This window comes from Drosophila elegans, unplaced genomic scaffold, assembly GCF_018152505.1.
Source record: "Drosophila elegans isolate 14027-0461.03 unplaced genomic scaffold, ASM1815250v1 contig_368, whole genome shotgun sequence".
Taxonomy (NCBI): domain Eukaryota; kingdom Metazoa; phylum Arthropoda; class Insecta; order Diptera; family Drosophilidae; genus Drosophila; species Drosophila elegans.
In genome coordinates, this window is record NW_024545750.1 from 597,697 (window position 1) to 615,111 (window position 17,415).

The 17,415-nt window shown below is 54.3% G+C and overlaps 1 protein-coding gene across 1 annotated transcript in view; it reads left to right on the forward strand.

Moving 5' to 3' along the window:
- The window catches only part of LOC121467302, a 53,246-nt gene extending 40,776 nt beyond the window's left edge, over window positions 1–12,470 (forward strand). The window contains 5 exon segments of the mRNA XM_041708685.1: window positions 1,968–2,279; window positions 6,204–8,753; window positions 10,879–11,094; window positions 11,096–11,220; window positions 11,585–12,470. Of these exon segments, the coding sequence (XP_041564619.1) occupies window positions 1,968–2,279; window positions 6,204–8,753; window positions 10,879–11,094; window positions 11,096–11,220; window positions 11,585–12,470 (4,089 nt within the window).
- The last annotated feature ends 4,945 nt before the right edge of the window (window positions 12,471–17,415 follow it).

A 17,415-nucleotide genomic window follows, 5' to 3' on the forward strand; every position in this document is an offset into this window, starting at 1 on the left:
TCTAGTCCGGTGTTTCGGTGATTTACAAATTTCTTGTAAAGGACTCCTGGATCTGACTGAGATCTGTACCCCGGCCAGAGAGCATCCTTACAAGTGGCACCCGAGCAGGGACACCGAGACTAGCTAGATCACCCAAGTGACTTAAAGACCCACTGAAGAAAAAGAAGGGTAGAGTCACCCAAACCGTTCACGTCCGATCTCCGGAAGGATCTAGGAGACTTGAGAAGGAAGTAAACACCGAACTAAATAGAAGAGGACAACCAACCAAGGAATAACCCCAAGGAATCTGACGGTGAGTACGAAGAAGCCGATTTTGTTAAGAATCCAGGTATAGGAGTCCGCTGGATATACGCTCGCCGAAAAGACGAACCCAGCTCTCTCGCCCTGGAGTTTGGTTTTAAAGCCGACGGAACCGTCGAGGAGATCAGGAAGGAAGGAAGACAAGGAAGAAAGAGTGTGTGAGACCGACTGGCTCAGTTGCAGGAGCAATATAGTAGCCGGGCCCCAAGTCCGAACCCTCCAGGCAGGAACGGTGAGACGGGACAATTCACGGAATCACTCACCATTCCCATGACTTCCGGAGCTACATCGATCGGGACTCCAGCCCGCCATCGAGGGATCCACCCAGGATCGACGCACGGCACCTGGATGCCACCGGTAGACGCCCGCTTTCCCGCCGATCTACAAGGGCGAGACACACAGAGCAGCACGGCTCCAACTCAACATCTGCTCCCCGAGAAGATGAACAAATGGAATTTACGGTTTGATGGGAGTTCGGATCCGTTGACTCTCATCGCCGCGCTCGAGGAAAAGATGGCGACTTACATGATAAATCCAGAGGAGGTACCCCGCGTTATGTCCGAGATCTTGGAGGGCCCGGCGGCTCGGTGGTTTCGCACGAGCCACCTACAGTCGACCTCATGGGGAACTTTCAGCAGGGAATTCCTCGTTTTCTTCCTACCACCTCGATATTTCGAGCGGTTGGAAGATGAGATACGGACCCTCGTGCAGCGGAGAGGAGACCCTTTTAAGACCTACTTGATCGAGCTCAGAACCAAAATGCAGCAAGCCGGTTATCGAGAAGAGGAAGAATTGTACCGGGCATATGTAAACATAGCTCCAGAATACCGACTGTATATTAAACGCAGTGAATTCGCGACTTTGACACAGTTGACTCATATGGCCACAGAATATGAGAGTGTCAAACAACTCGAGATGACTCGACGGGAGCCAAAAGCCACCATGGACAGGAACCAAGAAGAACCTCAACTTCGCCGATCGCCGAACCCATTCCGGAATCCGGTAAATTCAACGCAGACAGGACACGTGACCCACCAGATGATCAGTCAAGGAACCTCATGAGTGGACACACGGCGGGCTTGTAATCGCTGTGGAGAGAACGGACATCTCCAAAGGAACTGCCCCAACCCACGTCGGGATTTCTGTTGGGACTGTGGGCGACCAGGAGTTTTAACTATAGAATGTTGCCGTCGAAATGTGTCGGGAAACGGAGAATGCCTCCGTCGGAGCCCGGGTGCGGCGGAGACAAACGGAGCAGCAACCCGACCCCAGTAAAACTCCCGTTGAGATTACACGGCGGGCTCATCACAGCAGCGATAGAAGTTGAAGGACAACGGGTGGACGCCACCATTGATACAGGGGCATCGAGGAGTTACGTCAGTGAAAGTTTTACTCGACTGGCCGCGAGTGCAGACGAGTTACAGGATGTTGTCACTAGAATAGCGTTGGCCGACCGGTCATGTCTGGATGTGACGAAGCTCTGGCGAACCTCGGTTACGTTGTCCGGCACTACGGTGCTCTTACCTATGTTAGTAATGCCCACCATGTTAAATCGTGTAATACTTGGAATGGACTTCCTCAAAGTAGCGGGAACTCAGGTGCGATGTGGTCGAGCTACCCTCGACTTGCAAAATGAAGCCCTAGCGGCAGGAGACCCTCTCTTACAGCCAGTACTTATAAAGCCGCGGGGTAGCCAGGAGGAAACGGTACGCCCTGTTGCGGTTGATGCCCATTTGGGATCTGCCAGGCCAGAAGAAGCAGAGACACCCAGTCCTATTCCTACGCGAGCTATGACCCCGAACATCAATGCCGGCGCGGCCATTAGGATGGAGACGGTAGAAAACGACGAACAGCAAAAGGGCACACTATTGAGTCCGGCGCAACAAAGCTTCATCGATCGGGAACTGGCCTTATTCGAGAAGCTGCATGGGGTGTCTCACGTCGCCGAGCACATTATCGTCACGCGCGACGACAAGCCCGTAAAACAAAGGTATTATCCCCGGAACCCCGTGATGCAACATGTCATCGATGCCCAAGTAGACGAACTGCTCCGTGACGGGGCCATCGAACCTTCCAGAAGCCCGCACAGCGCTCCCATCGTATTGGTCAAGAAGAAGACAGGCGATTGGCGCATGTGTGTAGACTACCGTCAGTTAAACGCACACTCAGTGCCCGACGCCTATCCAGTCCCGAGAATCAATCACATCCAGGAGAAATTACGCCACGCCCGATATATTTCCACGTTGGACTTGAAGCACGGATATTGGCAAATTCCCATGGCTAAGGATAGTCGCCAATAAACAGCATTCACGGTTCCTGGGAGAGGATTGTATCAATGGAAGGTCATACCCTTCGGGTTGCATTCTGCCAGCGCCACGTTTCAACGCGCTCTGGATAGTGTAATCGGCGTGGAAATGGAACCGGTCGCCTTCGCTTACCTAGACGATATTATTATCATAAGCGCGACAGAAGAACAGCACTTTACTCATCTCTCGGAATTTTTCCGCAGATTGCGGGCGGCGAATTTAGGGATAAAACCAAAGAAGTGTTGCTTCTTCAAGCAGAAACTCGTTTACCTCGGACACGTCATCAGCAGTGTCGGAATTAAGACTGGGTTGAAGGCCCCTCTAACTTAAAGGAACTCCGTCAATGGATCGGGATGGCCTCGTGGTATCGGCGATTTGTCCCTAGTTTCGCGACTATCGTACAACCGATGAAGTGGACCTGGAGACCAGAACAGCAAGCCGCCTTGGTAGAAATTAAAAGATACCTGACTACTGCTCCCGTATGAGGCTGTCCGGATTTCGACCAGAAGTTCATTTTGCAAACAGACGCGAGTGACGTCGGCTTGGGCGTAGTTTTATCACAGGGCTCCGAAAGTCAAGAGAAGGTCATCGCATACGCTAGCCGCAGACTAACCCCGCGGAACAGAACTACACTACCACGGAGAAAGCGTGTCTGGCCATAACCTGGGCAATCAGGAAGATGCGGTGTTACCTGGAAGGGTATCGATTCGAGGTCGTTACTGACCATCTAGCTCTCAAGTGGCTAAATTCTATTGAGAGCCCTTCCGGCCAAATAGCGCGTTGGGCGCTAGAATTGCAGCAATTCCAATTCGACGTACGCTATCAACGAGGTAAATTGAACGTCGTGGCCGACACACTGCAAGGTGCTGTCGAACTCGAGGACCACTGCAACTGGATTAAAAGGATAAAAGACCAAATACAGGAGGAACCCGAGAAGTTCGCCGACTACATGATCGAAAACGACCAGCTCTACAGGATCATGGGCTACCGAGCTGACGATGAGGACGACTTCCCGTGGAAGCTCTGTGTGCCAACTTCCCGTAGAGGCCGCGTCTTACGTGAGTGTCATGATTCCCCGTCCGCAGGACACTTGGGAGTTCGAAAAGCGATTACGCGTCTGACCCAGAGGTATTTCTGGTCCGGTATGTATCGCGACGCGAAACGCCATGTTCGCCATTGTGAATCTTGTCAAAAGTTTAAGACGGAACAAACCAAAGCGGCAGGTAAGATGCTAACCCGGGTCGTCAGTAAGCCTTTCGACATTTGTGAGGAGTCCTAAAACTCCCCACAAATTCCGAGGCAGGAGAGCTGCATAGCAACAGCGAAGGAGGCGAGAATGCCGGAGGAGTCAAGGGCAACAAGGTCAAACGGTAAACAACGGACCTTGGACCCGGGCAAAGCGGAGACACCGTGAATTAACGGTACCACGCTGGACATTGGACCCTCATACGGCAAGGGCAACAGGGTCGAACGGTAAATTGGCGGACTTCGGACCCGCACAAAGAGGACGCACCGTGAACTAACGGTGCGGCAGTGGACCTTGGACCCGATCACGCGAGCTGGAAAAGGGAAATAACGGGACCATCACAGGCTATAAAAGGCGGCGCAAACGCAGCGCACAAAGAGAGTAATAGTGCGAGAATCAAAGCGAGTGCGTGTACGCGAGACTAGTAGCAAGTTAATCAAGTGCCGAGTACCAGGATCAAGATCGCAAAGTCGAGACGCCGAACGACTGAGAGTCTACAAGGCTGAGGCTTCAACGCTGAGATCCAAAGGGTGCTAGGTCGTGGTTAAATCGAGCTCAGGGAGTCCTTGCGTGGAGTCTGCGATAAAGGTGGCTGGGCGAAGAGGTCGAACCGAGTTCAACCGGCTAGGCGATACACCTTGCCGACACAATTCGGACCAACTTAGGGAGCCTGCGATAAAGGTAGCTAGGCGAAGAGGCAGAACGGCGTTCTACCTGCTAGGCGAAACACCTTGCCGGTTCCGATAGTGAGGTTCGCATAACATCCAGAGTCTCGACGGAGCCGTCACGAGGCAGATACCAGCAAGCAGTCGACGACGAGGAGCGACGCCGCGAAGGACAGCGACGAGGAGCGACGCCGCAGAGGACGACGACGAGGAGCAGCAGCAGCTGAAGAGCCGCGAGGCTCGTACAAGGAGACGAATAAAGACAGTTACGATCCCAACAGAACTCTTGCGTTATTCATTGGTCAAAGGCAATCACCCAATATAAATTTGGTGGAACGAACCCATAACCTCTCTGAGCTAGCCGCCCGTTAACGTAGCGAGCGAGAATACATAGAAAAAAGGTCGTTACATCTGGCGCCCATGAGTGATTGAGATGGGAAAGTCCTGGATTTATAATCTCAGGAAGGAGGACTTCGCCGAGGTGAGCAATGTTCTGGGAATAGAACTAGAGGGCTCGGTAGAGGCGATGAGGAAGACCCTGGCAGAGACGGTTGACCGCATAACAGAAGACCCGGTCGTGGCAGAGTTAGTGGCAGGTCTGGAGATCAAATTCCGGAAGCTGCCGGTCCCAAAATTCAAGCTAACAGCCGCAGATGCCAAAGGCCTTATAGCAAGCCTGGATATTCAGAGCCTGGCAAGCGACGGCAGGCAGCGAGAAGGCAGCCGCGAGAGGAAAGAAAGCGTACGGCCACATCCGCAGGACTACGCCAAGGTGGCCAAGCAAGTTCGAGAGTGGAACTTTCGGTATGACGGCAACGACAAGCCACTGGAGTTCCTGGAGCAGGTGGAGTGGTCAAGCGTGACATATGGTCTGGATATAAACCAGATCCCACGAGCAATTCCGGAGCTGCTGCAGGGCAGAGCCCTAAAGTGGTTCATAGCCAACAACCGGCAGTGGGACAACTGGGGAGACTTCATATTCAGCTTCCAAGGATATTTCCTTCCTCGAGGCTACATGGAGAAGCTAGCGGACCAGATCAGGCAGCGGAGGCAGACATACGGGGAAAAATTTAAAGATTACATGGTGGACATGCAGACGATGATGCGGCCCCTGGGTATGTCTGCCAAAGAAGTCCTGAACAGGATAAAGGAGAACAGCACGCCGACCCTCCGAATGTTTATCCGGCCGTACGAGTGTCGGCACCTGGACACCCTGATGGCGCTGGCTGACGAGTTCGAGGAGCAACGGGAGAAGTTTGAAATGGAAAACCACTCCCAGAGGACACAGAACCGCCCAGTGCCAAGGCCAAGGGCAGAGCAGGGTGCGGTGTGTAGGCGGTGCCAGGAGGACACGGAGGCGCTACGGAGGCATACGCCGCAGGAACACGGAGCACCAGCCGATCGCAGTGGATTTATACAGAATCCGGCCAACGCGTGTCGCAGATGCGGGGGCGCGGACCACTGGACGAAGGAGTGCCGGAACCGGCGACTCACATTCTGCTGGCGATGCGGAAAGATAGGCGTCCGAACGGTGGAGTGCTGTTCGGGAAACGCGCAACGATCCCAGCCTCCGAGGGGCGGCCAGGGATCGTAAGGTGCTGCCTCTCAAAAATAATGGGCGACCTGAAGGCGGAAGAAATGCAACTGTCCGCCACAGTGCTCATAGGTGACGCGAACGTTAAGGCCACGGTGGACACCGGCGCGACAGCGAGTTTCATCAGCAAAGAGCTGGCGGACAGGCTGCAGGCGGCAGGAAAGGTTGGACCCACAAAGAGGCAAGTACGGATGGCGGACGGTAGATGCGGAGACGTAAAATCGCAGTTAGAAATTCAAATCGGACTTGGCACAAGAAAAGTGTCGATGGAGCTGCTGATCCTCCCAGGATTGATTGACGAACTGGTGCTAGGATGGAACTTCCTCACCAAAATCGGAGCCGAGGTGAAATGCGCAGGTCACAGAGTGATGATACCGGCGAGGGACAGACACCGAGGCTGGCTAGAGGAAAAACTGTCGGTAGCAGTCGTGGAAGCCGCAAATGAATTTTCGGAGAAGGATGTGGACCAGTTTTTAAAGACCGAGTTGGAGAGCCTGGAAAATCTGCAAGGCACGTCAAACGTGGCAGTACACAGGATCACCATGAAGGACGATCAGCCGGTCAAACAGCGGTACTATCCGAAGAATCCAAAAATGCAGGGCGAGATCAACGCCAAAGTAGACGAGCTACTTGAAAAGGGATGCATCGAACCGTCAAGGAGTCCGTACAGCTCACCAATAGTCATGGTGAGAAAGAAGACCGGGAAATGGAGGCTCTGTGTGGATTTCAGGCAGATCAACGCAAAATCCGTGAAGGATGCATATCCAATGCCGATGATCAACTACATCCTGGACCAACTCCGAGAAGCTAAATATATTAGCAGCCTCGACTTAAAGGACGGGTACTGGCAAATACCGTTGGAGGCAGCCAGCAGGCAGTATACCGCATTCACAGTGCCAGGGAAAGGCCTGTTTCAATGGAAAGTTATGCCTTTCGGTTTGCACTCGGCATCAGCAACATTCCAGCGGGCGTTGGACTAGGTAATTGGACCTGAAATGATGCCGCACGCTTTCGCGTATCAGGATGATATAATCGTCATCGGACGGACACTAGAGGAGCACATGCGGAACCTAAAGGAAGTATTCAGAAGGCTGCGAGCGGTAAACCTGAAAGTAAACGCGGATAAGTGTAAATTCTTCAGGAAGGAACTTCAATACTTAGGGCATCGCATTACAGACCAGGGCATCGGGACGGATCCGGAAAAGGTATCAGCGATAGCATTGCTAAAACCACCGGCAAATGTCAAAGAACTACGGCAGTACTTGGGAGTGGCGTCGTGGTACAGGCGTTTTGTGCCAGATTTTGCCACGCTAGTGTATCCGCTGAACGCCCTTCTCCGAAAGGGTGTCAAATGGGAATGGACCGACGACCACCAGCAGGCCTTTGAAGCTGTCAAGGCAAGATTGGTCGCCGACCCAATTTTGGCATGCCCGGATTTTTCAAAGCCGTTTGTGCTGCAGACCGATGCCAGCGATTATGGGCTGGGCGCCATTCTCACTCAAAATTCCGACCAGGGTGAGCGGGTGATATCCTATTCCAGCCGGACCCTAAACGGGTCGCAAAAAAGTTACTCCGCCACTGAAAAGGAATGTTTAGCAATCGTGTGGGCCATAAGGAAATTAAAGCCATACCTGGAGGGATACCACTTCAAAGTGATAACAGATCACATGGCTTTGAAGTGGTTGAATAGCATCGAGAGCCCAACCGGAAGAATCGCGCGGTGGGTACTGGAGCTCCAGCAATACGACTTCGAAATCACATACAGGAAAGGCCAGCTGAATATTGTGGCGGACGCACTGTCGCGGCAGCCCTTACCCGAAACCTGCCGAAGGTTGAAAACGAAGTCACCTGGTCAGTCAGCAGAACAAGCCGAATGTAGCTGGATAAGGGACATAAGGGGCAAGATAGCACAGAACACCCAAAAATATCCGGACTATTTAGTGGAGGCCGACCGGCTGTACTGGCACATTCCTTACAGAGCAGGCAACGAGGATGTGGTCGCATGGAAGCTATGCGTACCAAGCGGGTCAAGGCAGCGAGTCATGGTTGAGAACCACGATACGCTGACGGCCGGACACATGGGCAGCCGGAAGACGATCGCGAGGGTGGCAGCGAGGTATTATTGGCCGGGCATGCACCGCGACATAAGGAAGCACGTGCGGAACTGTGAGAGCTGCCTCAGGTACAAGCCCAGTCACCTCCAGGCTGCCGGAAAAATGCTCACACAGATCCCAGAGGAGCCCTGGGCCACAGTATGCGCCGATTTCGTTGGGCCGCTTCCTCGGTCGAAACACGGGAACTCGATGCTACTAGTGCTCGTAGATCGGTTCTCGAAGTGGACGGAAATAGTGCCAATGCGGAGGGCTACCACGGAGACGCTGGAAAAGGCAATCCGGGAAAGGATTGTCTCAAGGTACGGCGTGCCGAAGGTCTTAATCACCGATAACGGGGTTCAGTTCACGAGCAGGGCGTTCAAGCGGTTCCTGACAGAGTTGGGAGTGCGGCACCAGTTCACAGCCCCGTACACACCACAAAAAAATCCCACGGAGAGGGCCAATAGAACTGTAAAAACAATGATCGCCCAGTTTGCCGGACAAGACCAGAGAACGTGGGATGAGAAATGGCCAGAATTGCAGCTGGCCGTGAACACTAGTGTAGCCGAGTCCACAGGGTATTCGCCGGCATTCGTCACGCAGGGTAAGAGAGCCCAGGTTACCGAGCGCGTTGTTTAATGAAGAAACCACCGGCACAGGAAGGGAAACCCAGACCCCGTCGGAGAATGCGAAAAAAATAAACGAAATCTTCGAGCTGGTCAGACGGAACATGGAGAAGGCGGCGCAGGATCAGGCGCGCCACTACAATCTCCGGAGGCGCCCTTGGAAATCACAGATTGGAGACACGGTATGGGCCAAGGAGCACCATCTATCCAAGGCGGCAGAAGGATTCGCGGCGAAACTGGCCCCCAGATACGAGGGACCGTTTAAAATAATTAATTTCGATTCTCCGGTTATTTGCAACCTGCGGCACGAACACACGGGCAAGGAAAGGAAAACACACATAAGCCAGTTAAAACCACAAAGCAAAAAGGGGCAGTCTCAACAAATCCGGCGTATCGGAGGAGCACTGTACCCTAACCGAAGAAAGGGGGAGGACGATACACAGTATCGAAATTAACGGTCAAGCACACACACACAGGCACACAAGTCAGGAGCGCGAGAGCGGGACAGGGAGGGTTTAAAAAGCCGTAGGCACCGTTACCGGCTAAACACACACATGCACGGGTTGCGTAGGAGGCGTGTACACGGAGGGCACCGTTATTTGTAAACGTTACACGGACACAGAGCGGAGAGCGAGTACCGTTACCGGTACACGTCTCCGCGAATAACGGAACCGAGGATACGCGGAAGAACCGAGGTTTCGTCAGCGACGGCGCTGCATGGTGCAGGTCTTTCCAAACAAGATCGTCATCATGAGCGCACGTGAGAATAACACCCAACAGCGAGTGGAGCACGAGGTGAGGGGGGAGCGCGCCAGGAAACAGCCATTGGCGAAGTGGAGACAGGACTCCGATTCCGTTCTCCAGCTTCTGGCGTCCCCCCTGGTGTCGCGATCCCCGTCACCGGTCAGCGAGGCGGACGAGGAGTCCACCGGGGAGATCTCGGACGTGGAGCTACCGTCCGAGGAGGGAGGACCCAGGCGCAGACGCGACGGAGATCGCAGAGGTCGTTTCCATCTCTTCCGACGAGAGTGGACCGGAGGACGCGAGTGAGGAGGAGGAGGAGGGACGGAGACCGTCAGTCCCGAGGTGTCGTCGGACGAGGACGACGTGACGCGGCGAGCTGCGAGGGAAAGAATGATCTTCCGCCGGTTGAGCAGGGCGACGGCAGGGCTCGGAGGGATCTGCCTAGGGCAGATACCACCGTCGGACGAGCCCAAAGAGTGGGCAGACGGTCACGTGGACGTGGCCCGCGCCCGAGGAGGCAGCAGAGGAGGCCAGGATGCGAGAGGCCATCGAAGCCATCGAGTGGCGGCGCCCACCGCCGCTGAGCCCGCGCGATCCGAGGGCCAGGTCGACGAAACGCGTCGCGGAGACGGCCGATCGCGCGGGGCTGGAGGTGACGACCGAGGAGGAACGCGAGGCCCAGGAGGGGCTGGAGAAGGGGCCATGGGAGTGGCCCACCCCGCCGGAGACGTCGCGGGACACGGCGCCACCCCGAAGCTGGCGCGGTAGACGTCGTGCCCGGAGTCGCGAGCCCCACCGCCGAGGCCGACGCTGCGGAGACAGCAGTCGGAGGGCGCGGAACCGTGGGCGGATGTTCCGAGGCGGATTGGCCAGGCTGCCGGAAAAATGCTCACACAGATCCCAGAGGAGCCCTGGGCCACAGTATGCGCCGATTTCGTTGGGCCGCTTCCTCGGTCGAAACACGGGAACTCGATGCTACTAGTGCTCGTAGATCGGTTCTCGAAGTGGACGGAAATAGTGCCAATGCGGAGGGGCTACCACGGAGACGCTGGAAAAGGCAATCCGGGAAAGGATTGTCTCAAGGTACGGCGTGCCGAAGGTCTTAATCACCGATAACGGGGTTCAGTTCACGAGCAGGGCGTTCAAGCGGTTCCTGACAGAGTTGGGAGTGCGGCACCAGTTCACAGCCCCGTACACACCACAAAAAATCCCACGGAGAGGGCCAATAGAACTGTAAAACAATGATCGCCCAGTTTGCCGGACAAGACCAGAGAACGTGGGATGAGAAATGGCCAGAATTGCAGCTGGCCGTGAACACTAGTGTAGCCGAGTCCACAGGGTATTCGCCGGCATTCGTCACGCAGGGTAGAGAGCCCAGGTTACCGAGCGCGTTGTTTAATGAAGAAACCACCGGCACAGGAAGGGAAACCCAGACCCCGTCGGAGAATGCGAAAAAAATAAACCAAATCTTCGAGCTGGTCAGACGGAACATGGAGAAGGCGGCGCAGGATCAGGCGCGCCACTACAATCTCCGGAGGCGCCCTTGGAAATCACAGATTGGAGACACGGTATGGGCCAAGGAGCACCATCTATCCAAGGCGGCAGAAGGATTCGCGGCGAAACTGGCCCCCAGATACGAGGGACCGTTTAAAATAATTAATTTCGATTCTCCGGTTATTTGCAACCTGCGGCACGAACACACGGGCAAGGAAAGGAAAACACACATAAGCCAGTTAAAACCACAAAGCAAAAAAGGGGCAGTCTCAACAAATCCGGCGTATCGGAGGAGCACTGTACCCTAACCGAAGAAAGGGGGAGGACGATACACAGTATCGAAATTAACGGTCAAGCACACACACACAGGCACACAAGTCAGGAGCGCGAGAGCGGGACAGGGAGGGTTTAAAAGCCGTAGGCACCGTTACCGGCTAAACACACACATGCACGGGTTGCGTAGGAGGCGTGTACACGGAGGGCACCGTTATTTGTAAACGTTACACGGACACAGAGCGGAGAGCGAGTACCGTTACCGGTACACGTCTCCGCGAATAACGGAACCGAGGATACGCGGAAGAACCGAGGTTTTCGTCAGCGACGGCGCTGCATGGTGCAGGTCTTTCCAAACAAGATCGTCATCATGAGCGCACGTGAGAATAACACCCAACAGCGAGTGGAGCACGAGGTGAGGGGGAGCGCGCCAGGAAACAGCCATTGGCGAAGTGGAGACAGGACTCCGATTCCGTTCTCCAGCTTCTGGCGTCCCCTGGTGTCGCGATCCCCGTCACCGGTCAGCGAGGCGGACGAGGAGTCCACCGGGGAGATCTCGGACGTGGAGCTACCGTCCGAGGAGGAGGACCCAGGCGCAGACGCGACGGAGATCGCAGAGGTCGTTTCCATCTCTTCCGACGAGAGTGGACCGGAGGACGCGAGTGAGGAGGAGGAGGAGGGGACGGAGACCGTCAGTCCCGAGGTGTCGTCGGACGAGGACGACGTGACGCGGCGAGCTGCGAGGGAAAGAATGATCTTCCGCCGGTTGAGCAGGGCGACGGCAGGGCTCGGAGGGATCTGCCTAGGGCAGATACCACCGTCGGACGAGCCCAAAGAGTGGGCAGACGGTCACGTGGACGTGGCCCGCGCCCGAGGAGGCAGCAGAGGAGGCCAGGATGCGAGAGGCCATCGAAGCCATCGAGTGGCGGCGCCCACCGCCGCTGAGCCCGCGCGATCCGAGGGCCAGGTCGACGAAACGCGTCGCGGAGACGGCCGATCGCGCGGGGCTGGAGGTGACGACCGAGGAGGAACGCGAGGCCCAGGAGGGGCTGGAGAAGGGGCCATGGGAGTGGCCCACCCCGCCGGAGACGTCGCGGGACACGGCGCCACCCCGAAGCTGGCGCGGTAGACGTCGTGCCCGGAGTCGCGAGCCCCACCGCCGAGGCCGACGCTGCAGGAGACAGCAGTCGGAGGGCGCGGAACCGTGGGCGGATGTTCCGAGGCGGATTGGCCGGCGCGGGTGGCCGAAGCCAGCGACAGCGAGGGAGGCAGAGGAAGGCCAGGTGGGCCAAGCTCGTGCTGGAGGAGGGACAGCGCTACCGAGTCAAGGTAGCAGGGGGCCGGGTGCGGGTGTTTAAGGCCCAATAAACAGATAATAGCATTCGAGCCCAGCAGTTATTTTTTGGGCAGGGGATCACAACAAGACACAACACAGAAAAAAAGAGTGGTCCGCCGCAGCAGCCGATCGCGGAACGGGGGCGGTGAGGGGGGGAATCGCGGGGCCAAGCACGCGGGCCGGCAGAAAACACGAGGCTGCCGCAGGCGTAGGGCGAGGGGGGTCACTTGCCGCCGCAAGGGTCTCCCGGGGCACGCGGTCCAGGGTCAGCACCCCGAGACATGTCAGGGGCATCATGGTCATGGTGTCGCTGTAAAGAAACAAGTCGTTAATTAAAGGAAAACTATCATCAGCAAGTTAACTTACCAGTTTTTTCAAAACAACGAGGCCGTGAGGAAATTAGGGACGGGGGCGCCAGGCGATAGGCGGTCGATCGATAGTTGCGATCGATGGGTACAAGAAATACTGGATTTCTCAAGAAACGGTCACACGGAGGCAACTTAAGACAACGGAAACGATAACGGCAACAACGATGGCAATGCTGGAACCACTATCGATAAGTGCGATCGAGGTGTGGTCAGACGACGGGAATCGGAATGGTGATGTCAAACACGGGGAAATGTCTGGGCGGGAAATTCAAATTCTACGCGGGGAATTATCGAAGGAACAAGATGCAGTTTCGGGAAAGTTCAAGTCTTTCGGGGAACTGTCTGGGGAACAGGCTAACGCAGCACTGCCATGGGAAAGTTAAAGGTCTTTCAGAGCGCTGTCTGGGGGGAGTCTTACGAGGGCAGCTCAGGGAAAGTTGAAGTCTTTTGGGGAACTGTATAGGGTCACGAGGAGAACGAGTTTGGGCTATGTGGGATATGGGGGATATGTGAGGAGTCCTAAAACTCCCCACAAATTCCGAGGCAGGAGAGCTGCATAGCAACAGCGAAGGAGGCGAGAATGCCGGAGGAGTCAAGGGCAACAAGGTCAAACGGTAAACAACGGACCTTGGACCCGGGCAAAGCGGAGACACCGTGAATTAACGGTACCACGCTGGACATTGGACCCTCATACGGCAAGGGTAACAGGGTCGAACGGTAATTTGGCGGACTTCGGACCCGCACAAAGAGGACGCACCGTGAACTAACGGTGCGGCAGTGGACCTTGGACCCGATCACGCGAGCTGGAAAAGGGAAATAACGGGACCATCACAGGCTATTAAAGGCGGCGCAAGCGCAGCACACAAAGAGAGTAATAGTGCGAGAATCAAAGCGAGTGGGTGTTCGCGAGACTAGTAGCAAGTTAATCAAGTGCCGAGTACCAGGATCAAGATCGCAAAGTCGAGACGCCGAACGACTGAGAGTCTACAAGGCTGAGGCTTCAACGCTGAGATCCAAAGGGTGCTAGGTCGTGGTTAAATCGAGCTCAGGGAGTCCTTGCGTGGAGTCTGCGATAAAGGTGGCTGGGCGAAGAGGTCGACCGGTTCAACCGGCTAGGCGATACACCTTGCCGACACAATCCGGACAGACTTAGGGAGCCTGCGATAAAGGTAGCTAGGCGAAGAGGCAGAACGGCGTTCTACCTGCTAGGCGAAACACCTTGCCGGTCCCGATAGTGAGGTTCGCATAACATCCAGAGTCTCGACGGAGCCGTCACGAGGCAGATACCAGCAAGCAGTCGACGACGAGGAGCGACGCCGCGAAGGACAGCGACGAGGAGCGACGCCGCAGAGGACGACGACGAGGAGCAGCAGCAGCTGAAGAGCCGCGAGGCTCGTACAAGGAGACGAATAAAGACAGTTACGATCCCAACAGAACTCTTGCGTTATTCATTGGTCAAAGGCAAACACCCAATATAAATTTGGTGGAACGAACCCATAACCTCTCTGAGCTAGCCGCCCGTTAACGTAGCGAGCGAGAATACATAGAAATAAGGTCGTTACACATTCTCTGTGCGGACTTTGTAGGCCCACTACCCCGGTCGAAACAAGGGAATACTATGCTTCTGGTGTTTTACGACGTATTCTCGAAATGGGTAGAACTGATACTACTCCGGAAAGCCACCGTAGCTCAAGTGCAGAAAGCGTTTCGGAAGCGCATACTTGCACGAGTGGGCATTCCCCGGAAGTTCGTATGCGACAATGGAACCCAATTCACAAGCCGGGTCCTAAAGGACTATTTCGCCAAGCTCGCCATAGATATCCAGTACACGGCTCCATATTGTCCACAGGAGAATCCCACAGAAAGGACCAACCGCACTGTGAAGACGCTGATATCCCAGCTGTCGGAAGGCGACCAGAGTTGGTGTGATAATATGTTGCCAGAGATATCCCTCGCGATCAATAGCAGTATACGGGGTATAGCCCCGCGTTCCTATCTCAAGGACGGGAACCACGCTTGCCTGCGATGCTGTATGATGAACTCACCCCCGGATCGGCAGTCGTGCATACAGGTCCTGAAGACAAGGCGTCTCACCTCAAAGGAATCTTCAACATCGTACGATCAAATCTTCAACGAGTGTCTCAAGATCATGCGAGACATTATAAACTACGAAGGCGAGAATGGAGAACCACGCTCGGCGGTCAATTTTGGCTGCGACAGCATCCCTTATCGAAAGCAGCCGAGGGACTCGCCGCCAAACTTGCTCCCAAGTATGACGGCCCTTACGCCGTTACGAAGTTCACATCTCCGAACTTGGTACGCTTGCAACGTCCCGGAGATCGACGGCGACGGATCGCCAACATATCCCAGCTCAAACCATACTACGCAGAAGCCACTAACGTACACACCTAGACGGTGTACGATACAATTATCGACTTATCATGAATAATAAATATTAAGTTAATAGTATGTAAGGTTATAGGTGTTAACGACGCATAATGGATAATAAAAATTAAGTTGAAACCGAATATTAAGTCGTAGTTAGGTTCCAAACTCGAGTGGCAACGCCAGCCGATATTTAGTGAGGAATAGAAAATACTAGAAATTAAGGAACATACTAGGAATCCGGAAAAACGAGAAAAAGGGAGCGTGGGGAAGGTGGTCAAACACCGATCGAGGAAGCGGTCTCTCGTGTCGGAATAGCAAGACGGGCGGACGTGTCTCCCGCAGCGATTTTCCGTTTAATCCGAGTGACGCCCCGACCGCGCGACGACAGGCGACCAATGAATAAGTGGGCTGATCAGTGTTTTGAGGTTAGTGTTCATAAAATTCCTCACCGTTAAGTAAAGACGGTGTAGCGGACTCGTAGGAGGATAGTAGATAAATAAAAATAATCTAAAAAAAAAAAAATAAAGAGAAGAAGTAAAAGGTTAAATCCCCCGTTTGTGATTCTTTTTATTCTTAGTATCCTAGCTTCCTTCAACGTAGTGCACGTGGCCTGTACGCGGACATCCGTCCCGTCTGGTCTAGTATCCTAGCCTCCCTCCCCGTAGTATTTGAGAACTGTACGCGGACACCCGGCCCGTCTGGTCTAGTATCTTAGCTTCCCTCTTAGTAGTATTTGAGACCTGTACGCGGACACCCGGCCCGTCTGGTCTAGTATCTTGCCCCCCCCATCGTAGTATTTGAGACCCGCACGTGGACACCCGTCTCGTCCGGTCTAGTATCTTAGATTCCCCCCCTTCGTAGCGCATGCGACCGGTACGCGGACACCCGGCCCGTCTGGTCTAGTATCCTAACTTCCCACATCATAGTATTTGAGACCCGCACGTGGACACCCGTCCCGTCCGGTCTAGTATCTTAGATTCCCCCTTCGTAGCGCATGCAACCGGCACGCGGACACCCGGCCCGTCTGGTCTAGTACCCTAGCTTTCCTCCTCGTAGTGCATTTGATCTGCGCGTGGACATCATTCCCGACTGGTCAGTCATACCGCCATCCTTTTCCCTTCAATCCCCCCACGTCCGACAAATTCTACCCGGCTTGGCCTCGCCCGAAGGTTCAGTCCGGTGGAAAAATCCCGTGGGATTTTTAACTCCGGAGCGAGATACGGCGCAATCAACTCCGACACTACTCTCCCTCTCCCGGCGTCCATGAGAACCTTCGGCGTGATCCCCCAAACGACTCATTCACTCGTTGAATGAAACTCTCTAGTCCGGTGTTTCGGTGATTTACAAATTTCTTGTAAAGGACTCCTGGATCTGACTGAGATCTGTAACCCGGCCAGAGAGCATCCTTACACACATCATTTCTACTACTGACTCTTTACCGTTTTTAAAAACATTAATCTTATCCTACTTATTTACTTGTTTCGTATGTATTTTAAATTAGTCCCTCCGTTCCTTTATTGTCCCTTTTCTTTTACTTTTCGCGTTCTCGTTTAAAACGCCCCCTGGAGTCCGTGCGAAACAAGCATTGCTTGGTGTCGTACGGGCCCCTTGTTTGTACTGACCATAGTGCATCAACGTCCAAAATGTAAAATAACTGGCCCAATAGTCAGCGATTCCTAATCAGCGGAAAAACAACGTCTGTGGCATCCCTTAAAAATAATTAAAGCGGAATTGAAGCTAGAGTGATTTCTGTGGCAGACCAGGAAGTTACAATTTACAATATCAAAATTACGGTTTTTTAAAAACCCGCAGAAAATCATTCATCAAAAAAATTTCCTGAGTGCAAAAGAACTCCGACCGATTTTTGGGCTTCCGAGAAAGGAATGATATCAATATTTAGGAACTGAAGAATCGCAAAGCATACTTTTTGGGAAGCCATGTGGTTCCCTCCCCAGTTGCTACACTTTCTTAGTGCTGAATCT